Raw genomic sequence first — 18,384 nt, 5'->3', positions numbered from 1 at the left:
CTGTGGCCAGTTGGCACACCTAAAAGCCACTGCTTGGAAATTGAATTGAATTGAGATGGGCATTTGACGAGATTTTAAAACAGTTTTTGTTTTTATCGTATAAAAAAATAAAACTTTTTTGTTTTAATAGTATGTAAAACATGTAAGATTAGATTTAGTGACGTGGCGTATGGAGAAAACTTTACATTGATGTAAATCTCTGCCTTAATACAGTAACCCATGTTCGTATGAAGGCAAGGTCTAGTTGTATCATAATAATTGTTTACGTTACTACGTCCGCCGCGGCTGGCTGCAGTGGCTGCTATAGTCGTGGGTTACTCTGGCTCTGCATTCAGTCACCAACTGTCCACGCGTGTTAACTATTCGTTCGATTTAAAAATGAACGCGATATGAGCTGCGTGTAAAACGAGTTAAATTTGCGAACGAATAAAGAAAATCGTTCGAAAATGGCTGTGATTGATTTAAAAGTTTTTGGTAAGTAATTTTTTTTTCGGTTTTTGAATATGGTTATTCGGTTTTTGAGAAATTTTAAACCGATTTAATTGTATTGGTGGTAGTAATTTTATGCGTACCCACAGAATTGTAGACTTAAAATAAAGTGTTTATTGTAAATTTTTCATTTTTAAGTACTAAAGTATTTAAAAGAGAATTTTTGATTTAAGTTTAAAAGTATAAAATTAAAAACGTAAGCAAATGGGGTGAATGAAAATAAATGTACGTTTTTAAAGTCTTACGATTATAGCTTATGTATAAGGAACAGTGCAGTTTTTATAATACGAAGGAAAAATTATTACTTAAATATTTAACGATAAATTTTTAACTCATTTTAAAAGTATAAAACTAAAGCAAATGGAGATTCTAATAAAATAGGTTTACGTTTTTAAAGATTTACAATTATAGCTTTTTTATGGAGGTAAAATATAGTTATAATATAAAAGGAAAGTGCAGTTTTATTTTTAATAAAACGAATGTAAAAAAGTTGAAGTCATTAGTCCCTTCAATAAGTGGCAGTAATTAAAATAAACGTGTCAAGGGAAATTATGGTAGAATTTTATTATATTTTTCATAATTACTTATAGAAAAAAAATGTTTACTTGTAGATAAAGTGAATTCAAATACTTATGAAACGTATAGATAAGAATTCTTAATACACAATAATATGTGAAGCAAAGTCTGGCGACAGAGTTAATTATTCGTAACAATTTTTCTATAGTGTAATCGTGTAAAAGAAAAATTTACCGTTCTTTTAACAAATTAGGTACCATGTCGTAGTTTGGGATAGAATACTTTCCGTTATAATATTGAGTTTAACAGTTACCGTGCATTTCTGATACGCTTGTACAAAAAGATATTGCCATCCCTATCATTATTTTTGAAAATACTGAGATAATTATGCTTTTGTATGTGTTTTTCGGTAGTAAACCTCATTAGTTAGTTGAATATACTGGACTTCATTATCAATGACTGCAATTCAAACATATTCGATCGTCAATTCTTTGTCTTACAGTGGTATCAATCCCCTTGTCTTTAAAAGTCCTACGTACACAAGACAACGTAAATCTTCGACACCCTGCGATTTTAGTCGCTAAGCGATTTACGCAATAATATGTCAGAGTTTCGTACTTAGGCACGCGTCGCCTACATTTTGTTCTTTACTAGCAAAAACTAGTCGCTCGCAATCTGTTTGTTAAAATCGTCGTGAGAAAAGTATTAACTGCGATTTTCAAGATGGCGGACCAAATCTATAAAACAGTTATCATGTAGTCGCTATACTGACCGAATAGACGACTCGAGTCGCCGACTTAACGTTGTGTATAGAGAGCGCGCGCAACTTGACGCACCTGCGATGCAAGGATACAGTGTTAGTTTTGAAAATTTAATTTACTTGTGTACGAAGGGGCTAACTCTAGATTTCGCCTGTAGTGTCCCTTGTGTTAATACATATTGTCTCTGTTTCGTCAAAGAGAATGTGAGATGACAATATTTTTTTTATAGAAGTGACACAGCAGTAGAGTTTTAACGTTATAGGGAAAACTTGCATCTGTAATAAATGCACCTTAACAGGATTATAAGTAACGGAAATCTGACACGGTAAAAAAACCCCGCATTTTACCACGATTTTATATTAAAATTGAATATAGGCAGGCAAGTTTCTATACTGAACCTTTTTATAGGGGACGAGGACGTGTATTCGACGTCATTCTTCTATAAACATAATATTATGTGTTAAAAATAAGGTCATAGGAAAGTTCCTATACAAGCATTATTTACGTAGAAATATAAATAAGTAACATTTCTGTCTTAATCACTTGTTACTGGTACAAAATAAAATATAAATAATGTAATCTATATAAATTTGCTGAGATTTTCGCATCAAGGAGATGTCAATGTATGTAAGTCTAATTTAAGGTATGAATTTGATAGCCTTGATTTTTTTGTATTGGAATTTATATGACGCAAAATGGCACGTCTTTTAGAATAAGATATCTTTAGTTAAACTCTCTACTATCTGTGGTTACGGATTCAATACGAGAGGTGTAGATTTGTAAATTATAGTACTCATCCACTCAGCTGTCGAAACTATTTATAGATTGGGTAAACACGTTATAAAAGTAAGTACTTTATTGTTCATTTGATATTTACTATATCAAGGCTGCCTTTTTAAGTATATTTGTTTAAAGTTTTTATATGTCCCATCACAATTAAATTGTGCGTAATTTTACATCATAATATATCTAGATATCTTTCATATATATATGGATATGTATGGTAATGTTAATGTCAAATTCTGTTATTGGCTAACTAGTTTTGACGATATTAAAAACTGTATGTTCCAATGTTTATTGTTTTAATTTATTAATTAACATACAACAATATTTAGCAAGACTAAAACTAACAAACTAATAACTTTATTTTACTTAGTTTTAAATAAATCTATATTGATTTTATTTTATTTAATTTTTTTGGAAAAACTGGAATGATCGGTTTGTTTCCTCGTATAATTAATGATACCTAGTTTTTCGCCTTGACTGCTTATTTATTTTAATACCGATAATAATATTTATCGATAAATATTTTTCGTAAAAATCCGGTAATCTGTGCCCTTATTCGATGATACGATTTATCAAGACCGTTATTCTCGAACCTAACGGGTAAGGCGATTAATAATCTCAACAGGATAACTGACACACAAATTTAATTCGAAGACCTCTAAATATTTTTTGCAATATTCAAATTCGGTAATTCAAACACTGAATAAATAAAAAAGGAGAGTTAGGTAATGTTTATTATTACGAAGTAAGTAAGGATAAGTTAGAGGATTTTAGTCGTGTAAGAAATTAAATAAGTAGCTTAAACGGTTTTAGTACATTTTATCCCTTTAATCAATCACGAATAAAATTAACACCCAAAACTGAATGGCAGTGTTGGTTGGGGTTGACCCAACAGCTAGACTCTTTGATTGATTTGTCCAGATTAATAAAACATTTAAGAAGGGCGGTATTAAGAGCGACCGAAACCTACATGCATACCTCTTGGGTTACGGGCGTTGGTTTTTGTTATTTTTTAAAGAAGTTCTCAACGTATCGCAAACTTTACAACACACATGATATTTTTGAAAGAAAAAAAGTTGAATTGGGATGTGTATTCTTAAATAAATATAAAATTAAGACATTTCAACAAAGACTCGTGAGTTTAAACTTCGGTTAGAATGTAAATTTTAAACAGAGATGTTTTTAATGTTTTAAGAATTCGACAAACTGGTATTACATGTTTTAAAAGACGTTTTTTATTTTAACAAATATAAAGTAATTAATTACATTAATGTATCAACATAAAGTAATAATAATTCTATAGTATTAACAGCGAAGTGTTATTGACCTAGACGAGGCAGTACCTATTCTTTTATTTTCTTTTTATCAAGATACTTAAGTATAGTTGGTTTTCGCGTTTCTATTTCTTACGATCTATTTTTGTATTACCTACAAACATGTTTGACGGGTTATTAGGGCTTTTAGTTTCTTCTCTTTGCATACTGAGTTTAATGTTTATACTCATATACCGTGTGATAACGGCGCGGCGTTCAAATAAATTGCTGTCTAAGGAAGGAATTTGTATTTTATTCAAATTAAAATTAGGTTTAGTTAATATACTAAAAAATTATAATTTTTCTGTCTATACTAAAGTATAAAAAGTGTCTATTTTTCTGAACTTTTCGTTAGCGAACAGCTTAAACTATTTTTATTGCTAAAACACGTGGTTTGATAAAAAAAAAACTTTCATGCAAATTAATTCAATAGTATGTTGATAACATTTAAAATGAGGAAGACATTTAAAAAGCTATTAATGTGTTTGTTTTTGAAGATGATAAATGATTATAACTGCCTTAAAGAGGTTTTTAATGTACACTAGGTTTAAGTTAAGCTCGCATATTGATGGAGAATTTTTGGCTTTATATATAGTTACTGACTAGCGGTCGCCTGCAACTTTGACAGCGTTACCTTCCAGTACGAATGAAATATGTTTTTTTTTTTAATATTACATACGGCCACAAATTTTTTAAATTGTATAGATTGTAAGTTTTTTCGAGTTCTTCATTTCATGTACTTTTCTAGTAAATTATAAATTATATTGTTAAATAGGAAAAACTATTAATTTTATGTCGTATTTTTTGTCAAGTAATGTCATGTAATGAGTATGCTGGTTTTTGTATCTAAATCTATTGTGCTGGTATAAGTTGTTCCGAGAATTTGATACTTTTTGATCGTGTTTTTTGCAGCATGAGATAAATTGAATATGAATGTTGATCCTCCTTAAAGTCTAACCTCCTTTGAGTTGAAAAATCCAATGTACGCAGCTGTGATAGACGAACAGACCAGAGAACCGGACATGAAGCGAAGTTTGGAAGACAGGAAACTGTCATGGATTTGTTTCGTTTCAGCCAACAGTGCACTAGACACTACGCGAAGCCGAAGTTAATATTTTGTATGAAATTTTCCGTTTCCTCTTTGTTTTCATGTCTCAATTGTCTTGTAGCACACAAGCGTTACGCTTCGCTCTGATTCCGGTTTGCTTTCGCGACTGTGTTACACAGGACTCCTAAACTTTAATTAGTAATCTTTCAAGCCTCTAAATTCTAATACTTCCTGAATCAAAGCCAATGATTAAATATTTATTAATTATGCACTGCTGAAGTTTTGGTTTAGAATTCATCGCAATTGATATTGCCGACTAAAAGAATTGTTATGTGTTTGGGAAACCTGACCGTTTCGTTTCCACCGGCGAGTTTTAACGTCAACAGTTGACGTTGTAACAGTGAAGCAACGGGGTGTTATTAAATACTGGCCGTTGTTGACGCTCGCCGCTGCCACGAAGCGCCGATAAAAGAATGCACAACTCAGTTTCAGTTCGACTTGTACGTGATTTTTATTGGATTCTTATCTCGGTTTGCGTTCAGTATTTGATTTGTTTGCATTTCTTCGATATCATTAATTTCTTTCACGTATTTCTTAGTACTTTATAATGCCTTTATTACTTGGATACATTGAAATTACTTGTAATTTATTATTACAATTTGTCAACAAATAAAAAATGTAAACTAATCGAATTAGCTCAAATTATCAATTTACTAAATTATTATTTATTTAATTCAAAAGTATAACAACTTGATGGGTTTGCCAACGTCGTTCGGTTTACATACGCTTTTCTAAGTTTCTTTTAAACTTAAGATTGCCGTCATCTTATTTAAGTAAACTATTCAACGAAGCATAACTAAAAGGATATCGTATTTAAATTACCACTTTCCGCTTGCTCTTTATTATTAAAATAATAATAATCCTTTATTTTGAAATATCATAGAGAACATTACATCATATGAAGTTACTGAACTTGAATATCTTACTAATATTATAAACACGAAAGTTTGGATGGATGGATGTTCGTAAGAAGGTATCTCCAGAATGGCTTAACGGGTCTTGACGAAATTTGGCATGGATGTAGAACATAGTCTAGAAGAACAAGTAGGATACTAGTAAAGTTTTTCTTTTTAAATTCCGGAGTCACGGCCGATTGCTTATAGTTATAGAAAAAATTCAAAAATTATTGTTTGTTGGGTTGTTAATATATTTTTATATTATATCAAAAAATATCAGATATGCCCGGATGTCCGAGTCAGTTATATGTTATATTTATAATATTAAGTAAGGATTAAATCAGCAAATGGTTCATATCAGATGAATATATCTACGACATGGATTACGTTAATCTATAAAAAATGGGTTTGAAATAATCATCCTCATACCTATCGATTTCAATTGAAGTGACCCTTCTATTAATACATATGGTTGTCTCTGTATTTTAAAATAGAACGTAAGGGATGATAATATGTATCAATGCAAATGTCAGTGCAGTGGAGTTCTGGGGTCACTATGACAATTTTCCGAACAGCTAAACTGAGCACAATGATTTAAACGAGAAGTCGTAGTCGTACTCAAGGTCGTTCTAAAACGTCCCGACAATGAACTATTGTGTTTTGAACACTCATTTCCTCAATAGCAAACGTAAATTTAGTATAAATTGATAATATAAACGCAATTTGTGGTAACGTTTCATAATAATAATATAAAGTTACTATAATAGATTTTATACGTAATTTGTATGAGGTAATGTACGTAGATAGTAAGTAGGTTGTATAACTTATTTCCCTAGTAAATTCCATCCAACTTCTTCAGATTTAACATTACGGTTTTAGTAGGAAATTCATTAGATACGTTTGGATATATTTTTGAAATCATGCGTTTGATTTTTTATCACATAAACAAAAAAAGTAATGAATGTGTATGGCTACAAAGGTAGAAGAAGACCAAAGAAAGTATGGATGAATTTTGTGAAAGAGGATATGCGTAGATGGTACATAGGAAGCTAGGTATAAGGGCAGGTTGATAATGATTGTTTCCATCTAACATTAGCAGAAATATCAATTAAAATTCAATTAGTCATTGCTAATTGTTTCAACATTGTCCAACTAAAGAGATTTAAGAAAATCTTAATATTTTTTTGGTCAAAAAATGTAACTGGTTATCCAATTTTTCAAAACGAGTTCGAAAACTACGCCATCTTATAAGCTATATGTAGCTACCACCAGCAATGATTAAAGTTGTACTGCGCCCTGGGCGAGATTTTCCCGGCACCTTCCTTTTTTACCATGCCTTTGGGAGAAGGGGAGATCAGTAGGGTTATGTACTTCGTAGGAGACTTGTAGCGCCCATTTCTGCTAGCGCCTCTAGTCGGTCGCCCAATCACGCCCTACCCTAACGCAGGCACTGTCAACGACCTCACAAAGAGGCTTGAAAACCTATTTCTGTTCACATTGTAGTGGATTTGGACAGTGATAGATTTAATTATTTTCATTAAGTTATCATCGAAGAGTTGTATCTATATTCCAGTATCTATTGAACACAACGTGATTGTGCGATGATAAACAGTATTCATTTGTGTAACATCACTGTCACGTCTGTACGCGTACGTGTTTACTCTGATTGAATATCGTTTGCAATTAAATTGTTGGTAATACAATTATATATTTAGAAATTTAGATAAAATTTGAATAATATCAAATTAATTAATTAGATTTTAATAGGCATAGGATAGGCTCGCCAGCAAGTGTCAGAAAATATCGTTTGTTTTTGGGATTTTCTTAATCTTTTTCTTATTTAATGTTCTAAAAATATTGCTATCCTAAAATTGTAAATTTTTCTTCACAAGTTATACAAAAAACGAAAAATAATCTCTAATGTCTCTTCATAATAATTTACGTTTTTTGTATTAGTTATGAAGACTAGAAGTATAATGTCCGTACAAACAATAGGAAAAAATGATTCTGAAAACCGCCATAATATTGCAGTGGAACTGTCGAATCAACTATGAAATTATATTGTCATGTCTGTCATTCATTTAAAAAACAGAGGTAAAATATGTCTTTGTACAGGTGATTCGACAGTGGAAACTTACGGTTATATTACGTAGATTTGTGAAGTATTAGGTGCGGTTGGACGATTGACATAATGTGCACTCGCATTATAGTATTTTATAAGATAACGTCACAATAGATTACATGTACGTGACAAGACGATGTACATCTTACAACGGAGGATGTAATTTATTTCATTAAAACGATAGAAAAATAATTATTTTAAAATAACTGTAATTATATCAATTGCAATTTTAATTTTTGAAACATATTTTATTTGATATGGAAACTTGAGAGGTGTCAAGGGACACCCGGATGGAACGAAGTTCCTTTCGATTAATTAGTGAAGGAACCAATGTTTATTCTATGAATAAAAAACTTAAGTCTTCACAAGAAGTACATTTTATTTCTATGAATTTTCGTTATATATTGTCACGTCGTTGCCATGGTGAAGTAGCGCTCATTCGTCGTTAACATACTAACTATAGCAAAAAGTGTCGTGACAACTTTTCGTAAGAATTTTTTCCGTCTAGCCCCCTTTCACAACGCGCGATAAGGAACTTCGTTCCAAAAATCATCTTGGAAAGTAATGAGTTATCCCAATGAACACTTTATATAACTACTTCAACTACTATTTGCCCACTTTTCGTTTGCGAACGAAAAAGAAGTAGTTGAAGGATATTATGTGTTTAATTGTATAATACCTATCGTCCGGGATTTTGTTAACGTGCCGTTTTAGAGTTTATCTGAAACAAACTCGGACTTGCATATAGATATAAGAAAAAATAAAAAAATGATTTTTCGTTATAAGTAACGCAAAAATATAATATGATTTTTTTTTTCAATTTAAACACAGACACTCCATCTTTATTAACAGTTTAGATCAACTATTATCATGATTTCCATAGATTCATTTGAAAAATTATCTTCGCTTCGGGATTTTTTTGATATTTAATTTACATATTTTATTTGTTTGTTTTCAGACGTGATCCCGGCGAGATTGAACTTGGGCTTAATGATATTTACAAGCTGCTGGGTCGTGTACATGCTGCGTGTTAACATGAGTTTAAATCTCATAGCCATGGTGCCACCGACACCAAGAAATGTCTCGTGAGTGTACATACATCTCTAACCTAATATATTTATTTTTTAACTAAAAGATTAAATCGATAGCACTTAATTTGCTAACATTCGTCTCCGATATGGGATAATCTTTGAATTGTGTGATTCGAACCCACAACCGCGAGATCTGTAGACCCGTGCCGTACTCCTAACCATTCGGCTATTACCGTTTAAGAAAAATTATGTTAATAGTAAAAATAAAAAGCAGTTGATATTATGGCTAATATGTCTCTATTAGGTTTCCAAATATTTCACAATTTTACGTCCTTATTATTATGAGTAATGCAGAAAATCTCAAGCTATGACAATTTTTACGTCGTTAAAATTTAAATAGATAAAAAATGGACATAGAAAAACGCTTAACAAATTCATGCGGGTATAAATATTTCGGCGTAAGCTTTGTGCTGAGTAAATGAGGAAAACAAATCGTTTAAAGATAACATAATGATGTATGGTACTTAGAATAGTAGACGCTTCTAATAGTATTTTAATTTATACTGATATTATCGCAAAAACAGGCGTAGAGCTTCCTATTTAAAGGTGAAGGCATTATTGCTTTGACTAAAGAGGTGATTGACTTGCAAGTGGCTTTTTCAACTTTCGCTTATTTTACTTAAGTCTTCTTAACGGCACCGTATCATAAATAAATAACTTGAGCCTGTTATGTATCTGGATATCTGAATGAATCAGATATATATAAAAAGGTATCCGTATACTTAGTTTTAATAGAAAACGCAATGCAGACATAAGTGTAAAATTTTATGCGTAAGGAAAATTCAAAAGCGAATGAGGAAAGTGAAACGAGGAAAAATATATAGTAAAAAATAATCGTGCTATGGGGATGTCCTATTTGGATATTTCTTATTGTAAACAAAGCAAAATTTCTATACTTAGTTGACATACTTATTTTAAGGTAACAAAGAAGAGAAAAATTTTCACATCCGTTTCTGAAATCGCATTTTTCAAGTACCTTTTTATGGGTACGATTAGACTACGACACTATACAAAGTTCACTCAGTGTACTCAGTATACATCGAATATCTCTGTATGAACTCGAGAGTCTATGATTAAAAAAAAATTCCGACACAATAATTAGTATTGCGTCAGCCGCTGTGTAAATATTCGTACAAATGTAAACAGTACGGACATTAATGTCGGACATTTATGTCGGAATTTATGTCGTAGTGTCAACGTACCTTTAGAACTTTAGATAATAATTTAATCTATTGTGGTTATGACTTTTGGATCCTACCTTCTATTAGAGTAGATACAATTAAAAAGTTAAACAACACAAGTTAACCATCGTTAAATTTTAACGGTAATATTAAGCTCTAAGATAATGATTTAGTAATTGTTTTTTGTCTGTAAATAACAGGGTACAATCGCAGTGCGGTTCAAATGACGATGTAATGGTAAACAAGACTATACATAATGAGGACATCGCAGAAATAAGGGAAGCTCCAAGACAGGTATTAATTTAGAACTACTTATGATATGTACTAATGTGTGTACTAACTGACCAATGCGATGCAATGTCAATATCAAAATAACATAAAAATTTTAAAGGTGAATTTCAAATAATATGATAGAGCAAGCAAAATTATCATAAATTATAGATTTAAGTTACTATTAAGTTATGGATAAGTCTCAGACGAAGCATTGTTGAGTGTTGGTCACATAACACCCGATTGTATCGTATATTAAAAGTAAACAGTATACATTTCTTAAAAACTGGATGACTATTTATAGCAGTGGCTATAGAAATTGTTATCAGAAATGAGAGGTAAGAAAATCAATTCCATTTGTGAAATCATGAAATGGCTATCATTTTGCATTAATGACTTAAAACATTAACTGTCGGACTCAAAGACGTAAATTGGTCACTTAGTCTAGATCCCTCACACTTCACTTAAGCGTATCCCTTATACGCTTAGAAGAAGTGAAGTGATACGCTAAGAAGTGCGGCGGTAACTAAATTTTAACACCTAATAAACCTTTACTCAAAAAAACTAATTTAGATTTATTTAAGCATATTTTTCTATTGGCGATATCTCAGCTCGGCACAAAAACAGTTCATAATCCGGTTATCAGTTTTGTGAACTTAAAGCTCACAAGAACTTTGTTTGACTATACATAATATATTTGTGCATCTGATTTGAAGTCAAACCTCACCTTGTTATATATTTGGTAATGTATATGTTTAAGTTTACTTTTAAATATATGTTATTATTATCCGAGTTTTTTTTAATACTGTATAATATTTAAGTACTAGTTATTACGTTATTTAATTGTCGCTGAATTACCACATATGAAATATGACGAATGATATTTTCATTACGTAATGCTGGTAACATATTTATTTATTAGTCAATGTACTATCCCGCGGCTTCGTCTGCGTGGAGGATAAATTTATACTAAGTAATGTTTATATTAATCTTCAAGTGATACTATTAAAGAAAAAATTTTCACACAAACTTTCACTTTTCCACTTGTGACCTTTAGGGAGTGATTTACGAAAATTCCTTTCTTAGTGCTCCCCTATGTAATATTTGGATACTTATAAAGACGTTACCTATATTATAAAACAATTTTACACTTAATATGTTATTAACAAACACCTTCAATTAATTATAAAAATTATAACAACGTAAACAATCTATCAATATAATTTATTTACGTCGTTGAATCCAGATTAAGTGTAAATTGCCCTTTAATAATAATAGAGTCATGATCGTCTGTAACTAACAATATTGCTCGCAGAATCAATATAATGCGTCGTAATTGAATTTCACATACCGTGAAAATGATTAAACTACAATATTGTAGGAATGTTTATAAATTGTTACTCTCACAAAATATGATAATGTATTTGTAGGAAATCACTGCGTAATTTAAGTATCCAAATCATTCGAATAAATTATGTAAATTATTCGTTATGTAATAAATAAATACATTACGTACACTTGTTATATGCTTCGATAATTTAAAGTAGATTTTAAACAAATTTAGCAAGCATTTAGCTAGCATTTTCTTTTGAACTTAGCCGTACATACATCTTAAAAACCCTCTACTGCTATACTATTTCGTTCTGAACCTTTTCCTTCTGTATTCTGCTTTACAGTAAAACCATAACGTTAATTATTGTTAACGTTATAAAAAAAAACAATGAAATGTTTAGGATGTGATCTGTAAATCAATGAGAAAATTAAATTTAAATTATGTTTAGTTTTCCGCCAGTTTGATCCTATTTTCTTTTAAATCATTTAACCACAGGTGGGCACAGTTAATCGAAAAGTTAACTTCGTTAATCGTTAATTCGTTAATTAAAAAATTAACTTCGTTAATCGTTAAAGCGTTAAATTCTCGAAAATTTAACGCAAGTTAAAGTTAATCGTTAACAGTTAATCATACCAAAATTTTACATACTAATTTCACACTTCTGTGGCGACACTTGTTTAAAATAGTATTTTGACTATATATTCTATAATACATTAGTATTAGAGATAAGTATGAATGCATTATAGTATATTTCATTACGAGTGCGGAAAGCCTGTCATTGCAAAGAGTTCCGACAAATGTCTACCCCAGCCGAGGCGCAGCCGATGGTGAGGGTTGACAGTTGGAACAAGTTCTAATGACAGTTCCGCACATGCACTGAACAACTATTTTTAATACAGTTGCGAAAAAATGAAGCAATTTAATAGAATAATAAAAACACAATAAACTCAACTAACTAAAATGTTTGAAAAATGGCGCCAACCGTAAAAGAATACAAACAGAGATTTTTTTTGTTTTCTTCACCCATTCTGGGTAGGCAAAGGGAACTATGCCCAAACGGCCAAGTTTTCAGTAGATTATTTTTATTGATATGCAATGAAAATGAAATTTAATGAGATGAAATAAAATGAAAACTAACCTAATTCATTGAATACAATCATTAAATCTGATATTGTAACAAATTAGGAGCTTCTTTTTAGCAATATTTGCATGAATCATAAAAACTTCAATGATTTTTTTTTTATAAAAACTTCGTGGTTGGTTTTTTCTTTTTAATAAACATTATTTTGACAGTTGGGAAAGAGAACGCACGAGTTTGAAAAAGCTAAAGAAAAAGCACGAGTAAAAAAATGTTTTAATACAGTTGCTCAAAAAGGGATTGGAGGGTATTGCAGGGACGAAGAGCGTTCGGAATGTGGGGTATTACATACTCTTGCTTTTATATACTCGTAATGAAATATACTATTTCGAACCTTTTGATTTTGTCCTGTTGTTCACGTCTTTCACGGACGCTCTGATGCATCATACTTGCACGCAAATTTCACATATATCAATTATCAACTCGTTCGTTCACCATTCGAGTCGCTGACAGTCGCTCAACATAATTCAACTTACGAGCGTGGCGTGGCACGTAATTTAAACAAAATGACAGCACATCTCCAAGTTTCTAATTTAACGATTAACGGACTTTTATTAACGGAAGTTGAGTTTAACGGAAGTTAACAAAAGCGTTAACACTTTTTGAAGTTAACTTAAAAGTTAATCCGTTAAGCAAAATGTTAACTTCGTTAATTAACGATTAACGGATTAACGAGTTAATGCCCAGCTCTGCATTTAACTGTATAACTAGTTAATAACATTATGAAGATTTCATTGCAGCGACTCCTAGACTAGACTCCTAGACCTAGCGACATTAAATTCATGCAATTAAATTCACAGGACAACGGACGCGCACAATTTAATTGGTCTACAGACCAGCAAGCAATGATCCTAGGCGCTTACTTCTGGTGCTACCCTATCACCTCTTTAGTCGGGGGCATGGCTGCAGAACGCTGGGGACCAAGATATGTAGTACTTATCTCCTCACTCGCCAGTGCAATACTCACAGCTCTCGGACCTGTGGCTGCTAGATATGACTACATAGCACTTATCGTCACGAGATTCTTTCTTGGATTTGCTGGTGTAAGTTTATAATTTTAGTTGTGAATAACAGACTTGTAAACAGCTCAATGCAATTAGACAAGATTTACATAGCTATTCTAATGTCGTCTAGATTCTTTGTACGAATATATATATGTATAAAGATTGGGGCTAGTGTGCTCTTTAGGATTCCAAAGGACCACGTTAGCAGTATATGTATAACCACCGAAGGCATGGGCGTCGCCAGACGGTGATCTAGGCTAGCTCTAGAGAGGGGGGGGGCAGCTAACATTATTATGGTCTTATTCGAAGTACTTTTTTTTATTCCTTTTTGCAAATGGCCCCCCCTACACCCTCTGGAGACGCCTATGACCGACGGTATACATCTCTTGTATGCAGGACAGACGACAACGTAGGATAGGTGTGTGTGTGTGTGTGTGTGTGTGTGTGTGTGTGTGTGTATTTAGAGAATATGGAATTCCCCCGATGAAATATGGAAGATTTCCCCTTGCGCAAAAAGGTGATACTGTACATACTGTAAAGGTAGAATCTTTGTCAGTATAACTTGTTCATTTGCAAATATTCATGAAGACTTATTGACGTGACGTCATAACTGTTTGCTCCATAACTTAGCGCTGAGCGAATTGATACAAGCATTGTTTAATGTTAGAGTACTATATTATATGTTCTTCAATGCGGTAATATTCGTCATAAAATGTAATTTTGTTATCAAAATTATAGGTGGGTAAATACTTAAAATCTTTATATTTATATTCGATAGTGTAGCCCATTTTAAAACTCTGCCAGCACGATTTGCCGCTAGTTAAGATCGAACTCAAACTAATTATTTAATAAGCTACATTATTTACCTGGAAACTAATAAAGAATGCCTTCTCACAAGTATTGATCCTAACCTATAAAAAATTTAATCCTTAATTCATGAGACAAACAAGTATTTCTTAATTTATTCATATAAATAATTACCGGTAAGCTTTTATATATAGCCATTAGCTTTATTTTATTATAATTTGATTTTATGATGACAATTCTATGATCAATTTACATTCGTCAAAAGAGACTGTTTTCATACGCTAAGGCATTTTAGTTGGCGAGTAAGTGGCATTTTAAAACATCCTAAAATAAGTTTCCACTTTTTTATCATCATCTTTAAAACATGACAGACACTTGCATTATATATGTGTTCATTACGTCTATGAAGCATGGAAAAATACGGTATGTACATAAAAAGAGCGGGTTATTTTTTCTGTATAAAAATCTAGAACTTGTATTTTTGAATTCGATATTACACTCAGGGCTACTAAAGCTTTAATAAATAATCATTAATAAGGTATTGTGGATACTGATACATATTGGTGTCCATTTAACTACAGGCAAGCTGTTTATTCGGTTATTGCCATCTACCGTATAAATTGAGAACAAGATGAATTAAGCCATATTTTTTTTTGGGATCTCGAGTCCTACTTGAGGATTTTTATTGTATGTCGAAGCGGAGATACTAATTGTACCTACACATGTAATAGGTTACTTAAATTACATTATAGTTCGTGTAGGAAAAATCGTGCTCTGACAGAATCATGATATTCATAATAATACTGTCAGTTAAGGAAATTATTATTGCATTCAGTTTTTTTAGGCGTAGCATTCTAAATGCAAGTTATATTCATGCAGAAATGTGAATATGAAAATTGAACTAAAATAATAATGCAGACTCGTAAGTTTTCTGTTCGTTAATGTACATTCTCGGATTTGACGACGAAATGAGACTATTTAACGACACAACTCACGCCTGTAATCCAGTGGGGTTGGCAGAGATTACAGACCTCCATTTGGTGTGGCCAAAAAAACCTCCGCAATCCATTTTCGCCATTACGGGAGATGGAATGTGACAGGTAGCGAGCCGCGTCGCCGTCTTTCTTTACAACTATTTAACGAATTGTATATATTCAGATAATCGAACACATAGAGATGAGGTATTTGTGAATTACAAATTAAATTATACATTTCCTAATTTCAGGGCTTTATATACCCAGCCTTACATGTTCTTGTGGCGCGTTGGGCACCACCTGCCGAGAAGGGAAAATTTGTTAGCGCTATGATGGGAGGTACTCTTGGCACGGTCGTCACCTGGTCATTAACAGGACCATTGCTAGAGAAGTTCGGATGGGCATCAGCATTTTATGTACCCGCAGCTTTAACTATAATATGGTGCGCTTTCTGGTGGTATTTGGTAGCCGACACACCGAATGAGCATCCGAGAATCTCGGACCAAGAAAGGAAATACATTTTAGATGCCCTCGGAGACAGGGTCACGAATGCGAAGGTTAGTTAAACATTTGATACACATATGAATAAGTATATTTACTATAACAGTGTGGTGCTAATTTTTTAAGTATCTAAACTTATGCTAGGAGTCTAAGCATTAGAATTGAAATGATATTATTGCAGATAATTTTATTTTCATTGATTGTATTAGATTTATATTTTTATATTGTGCCTTAATCGTTGTATAATTAATTCTATGTTACCTAGGTCACTATTTATCTCCAACGCAGTATGCATTCTACGACATATATTGCTATGTTTCTAAGTAATTGATCGAATGACCATAAAATCTTTTTATAATATAGTAGCATGTTTTACGTAATCAGCATTATGTATGTTATAAAATGCCTCTTAGTCCTTGAACGTTGTTAAAAATTAATAAGTTCGGATCAAATTGATATGAGTAAAAAAAACTATTAGCAAATTCGATTTGGTTTTGGCCTTTTGGCACAATTTGAATAAATTCTCTCTTTTAGGAAATTAATATTTGCATAATAGTGTGATTATTATACTATATTGTATTTTTCCTATATTTATTACTTAGGCAATATTTATTATGTTTATATTATCTTATTATTTGAATATCATAATAAAAATACGTAAGCCATTACTTTTGTTTTCCCAAAAAACGTTTCGCCCAATGTGAAGTGATCACTGCCATTTGTCTTGCTGCTTTTTTCTTATTACTGTTTGGATATCTCGGTGCTAATAACATAAAGATAATATTTAAAATACATCTTTTCAGGGTTTGCCGCCATTTAAGAGCATCGTGACGTCATTTCCGTTCTTAGCGATGACAGTCCTCCACTACGGTAACCTGTGGGGTTTATACTTCATTATGACAGTTGGACCAAAGTTCGTATCCAGTGTTCTTGGTTTCGAACTATCTGCAGCTGGAATTATATCTGCATTACCATACCTCGCGAGGTTGTTCTCTGCAACTATCTTCGGGGCAGTTGGTGATTGTATACTTTCGAAAAAATTAATGACCACAACGGCTATAAGGAAATTCTTCTGTTTGTTCTCGCATATTCTGCCAGGGGTTTTACTTATTCTTCTCGTCTACACCGGGTGTTCCACTGCATTGTCTGTGACAATGATAACTATGTCGATGGGTTTCAATGGCGCCGCGACGCTAACCAACCTTCAGAACCATCAAGACTTGGCACCGAATTTCGCTGGGACTTTGTACGGAATCGCAAATTTCGTCGGCAGCACGGCCGGGTTCTTCACACCAATGATTACTGCCTATTTCACAAGGAGCGGGGTAAATATCATTCTTAGGTTTTGTAGAATTTATTTTCCTTTTGACGATTAATGAAGAATTGTTTAATTTTTAAATTTGTGCACATTGCTCATCAAATGAATGGCAAAAGACTATAAAGTACTCAAGAGGAGGCTATATTTAACTTCTAGAATGGTGTTCCTATGTGTCCACTTCTTTTGCTTATAAGGAAAGGGCAGGTAGGAAATAAGGTCTAAAATTAGTCTTGTCTAAAGACGAAGTTGATAAGCCCGGCCCCTATCGCCCAAAAGTGGGTAATCATTAGTAATCATTAGACTCAGGAACTGTCTTTTGATACTAAATATTTTTCTCGTTACAGAATAGCTTCGATCAATGGAGACCGGTATTCTTCGTGGGAGCGTCCGTTTATATCATATCAGCTGTATTCTTCATAGCTTTCGGCACTGGCAATATACAACCTTGGAACTTCATTGATGATGACAAAGAGAAAAATAAATCTAAACCGAACGAAACGAAGGAGATGAATGAAATGACAATTAAAAATGAAAATTATCGAGAACGTAAGGAAACGAGCTTGAGTGTCGTAACATAATTACGCAGTTCACTGTATTACAAGATGTCCATATAAAATTGTTTATCTTTATATCAAGTTCGTTTCTATTTAAGTAGGAATGTTTTAGGTGTAAAGAAAAAAATATATCAATTTGTTTTTCATAAGATTTAACTTAAAATTTAATGTAATTCTAAATGGGTTAAATATGTATTGCAAATATTAGTTTTTGACCAAATT

The 18,384-nt window shown here is 32.2% G+C and overlaps 1 protein-coding gene across 1 annotated transcript; it reads left to right on the top strand.

Moving 5' to 3' along the window:
* Positions 1–285: 285 nt before the first annotated feature.
* LOC106712099 (uncharacterized transporter slc-17.2) lies at positions 286–18,245 on the top strand. Its single transcript, XM_045681231.1, has 7 exons — positions 286–474; positions 8,950–9,076; positions 10,464–10,557; positions 13,805–14,047; positions 16,041–16,346; positions 17,094–17,615; positions 17,953–18,245. The coding sequence occupies exons 1-7, from the start codon at positions 447–449 to the stop codon at positions 18,184–18,186; spliced, it is 1,554 nt and encodes a 517-aa protein (XP_045537187.1). The 5' UTR covers positions 286–446; the 3' UTR covers positions 18,187–18,245.
* The last annotated feature ends 139 nt before the right edge of the window (positions 18,246–18,384 follow it).

The sequence above is a fragment of the Papilio machaon genome, chromosome 15 (genome assembly GCF_912999745.1).
Source record: "Papilio machaon chromosome 15, ilPapMach1.1, whole genome shotgun sequence".
Lineage (NCBI taxonomy): Eukaryota > Metazoa > Arthropoda > Insecta > Lepidoptera > Papilionidae > Papilio > Papilio machaon.
The sequence above is the reverse complement of the archived record's forward strand: the minus strand, read 5'-3'. Positions and strand labels throughout refer to the sequence as shown.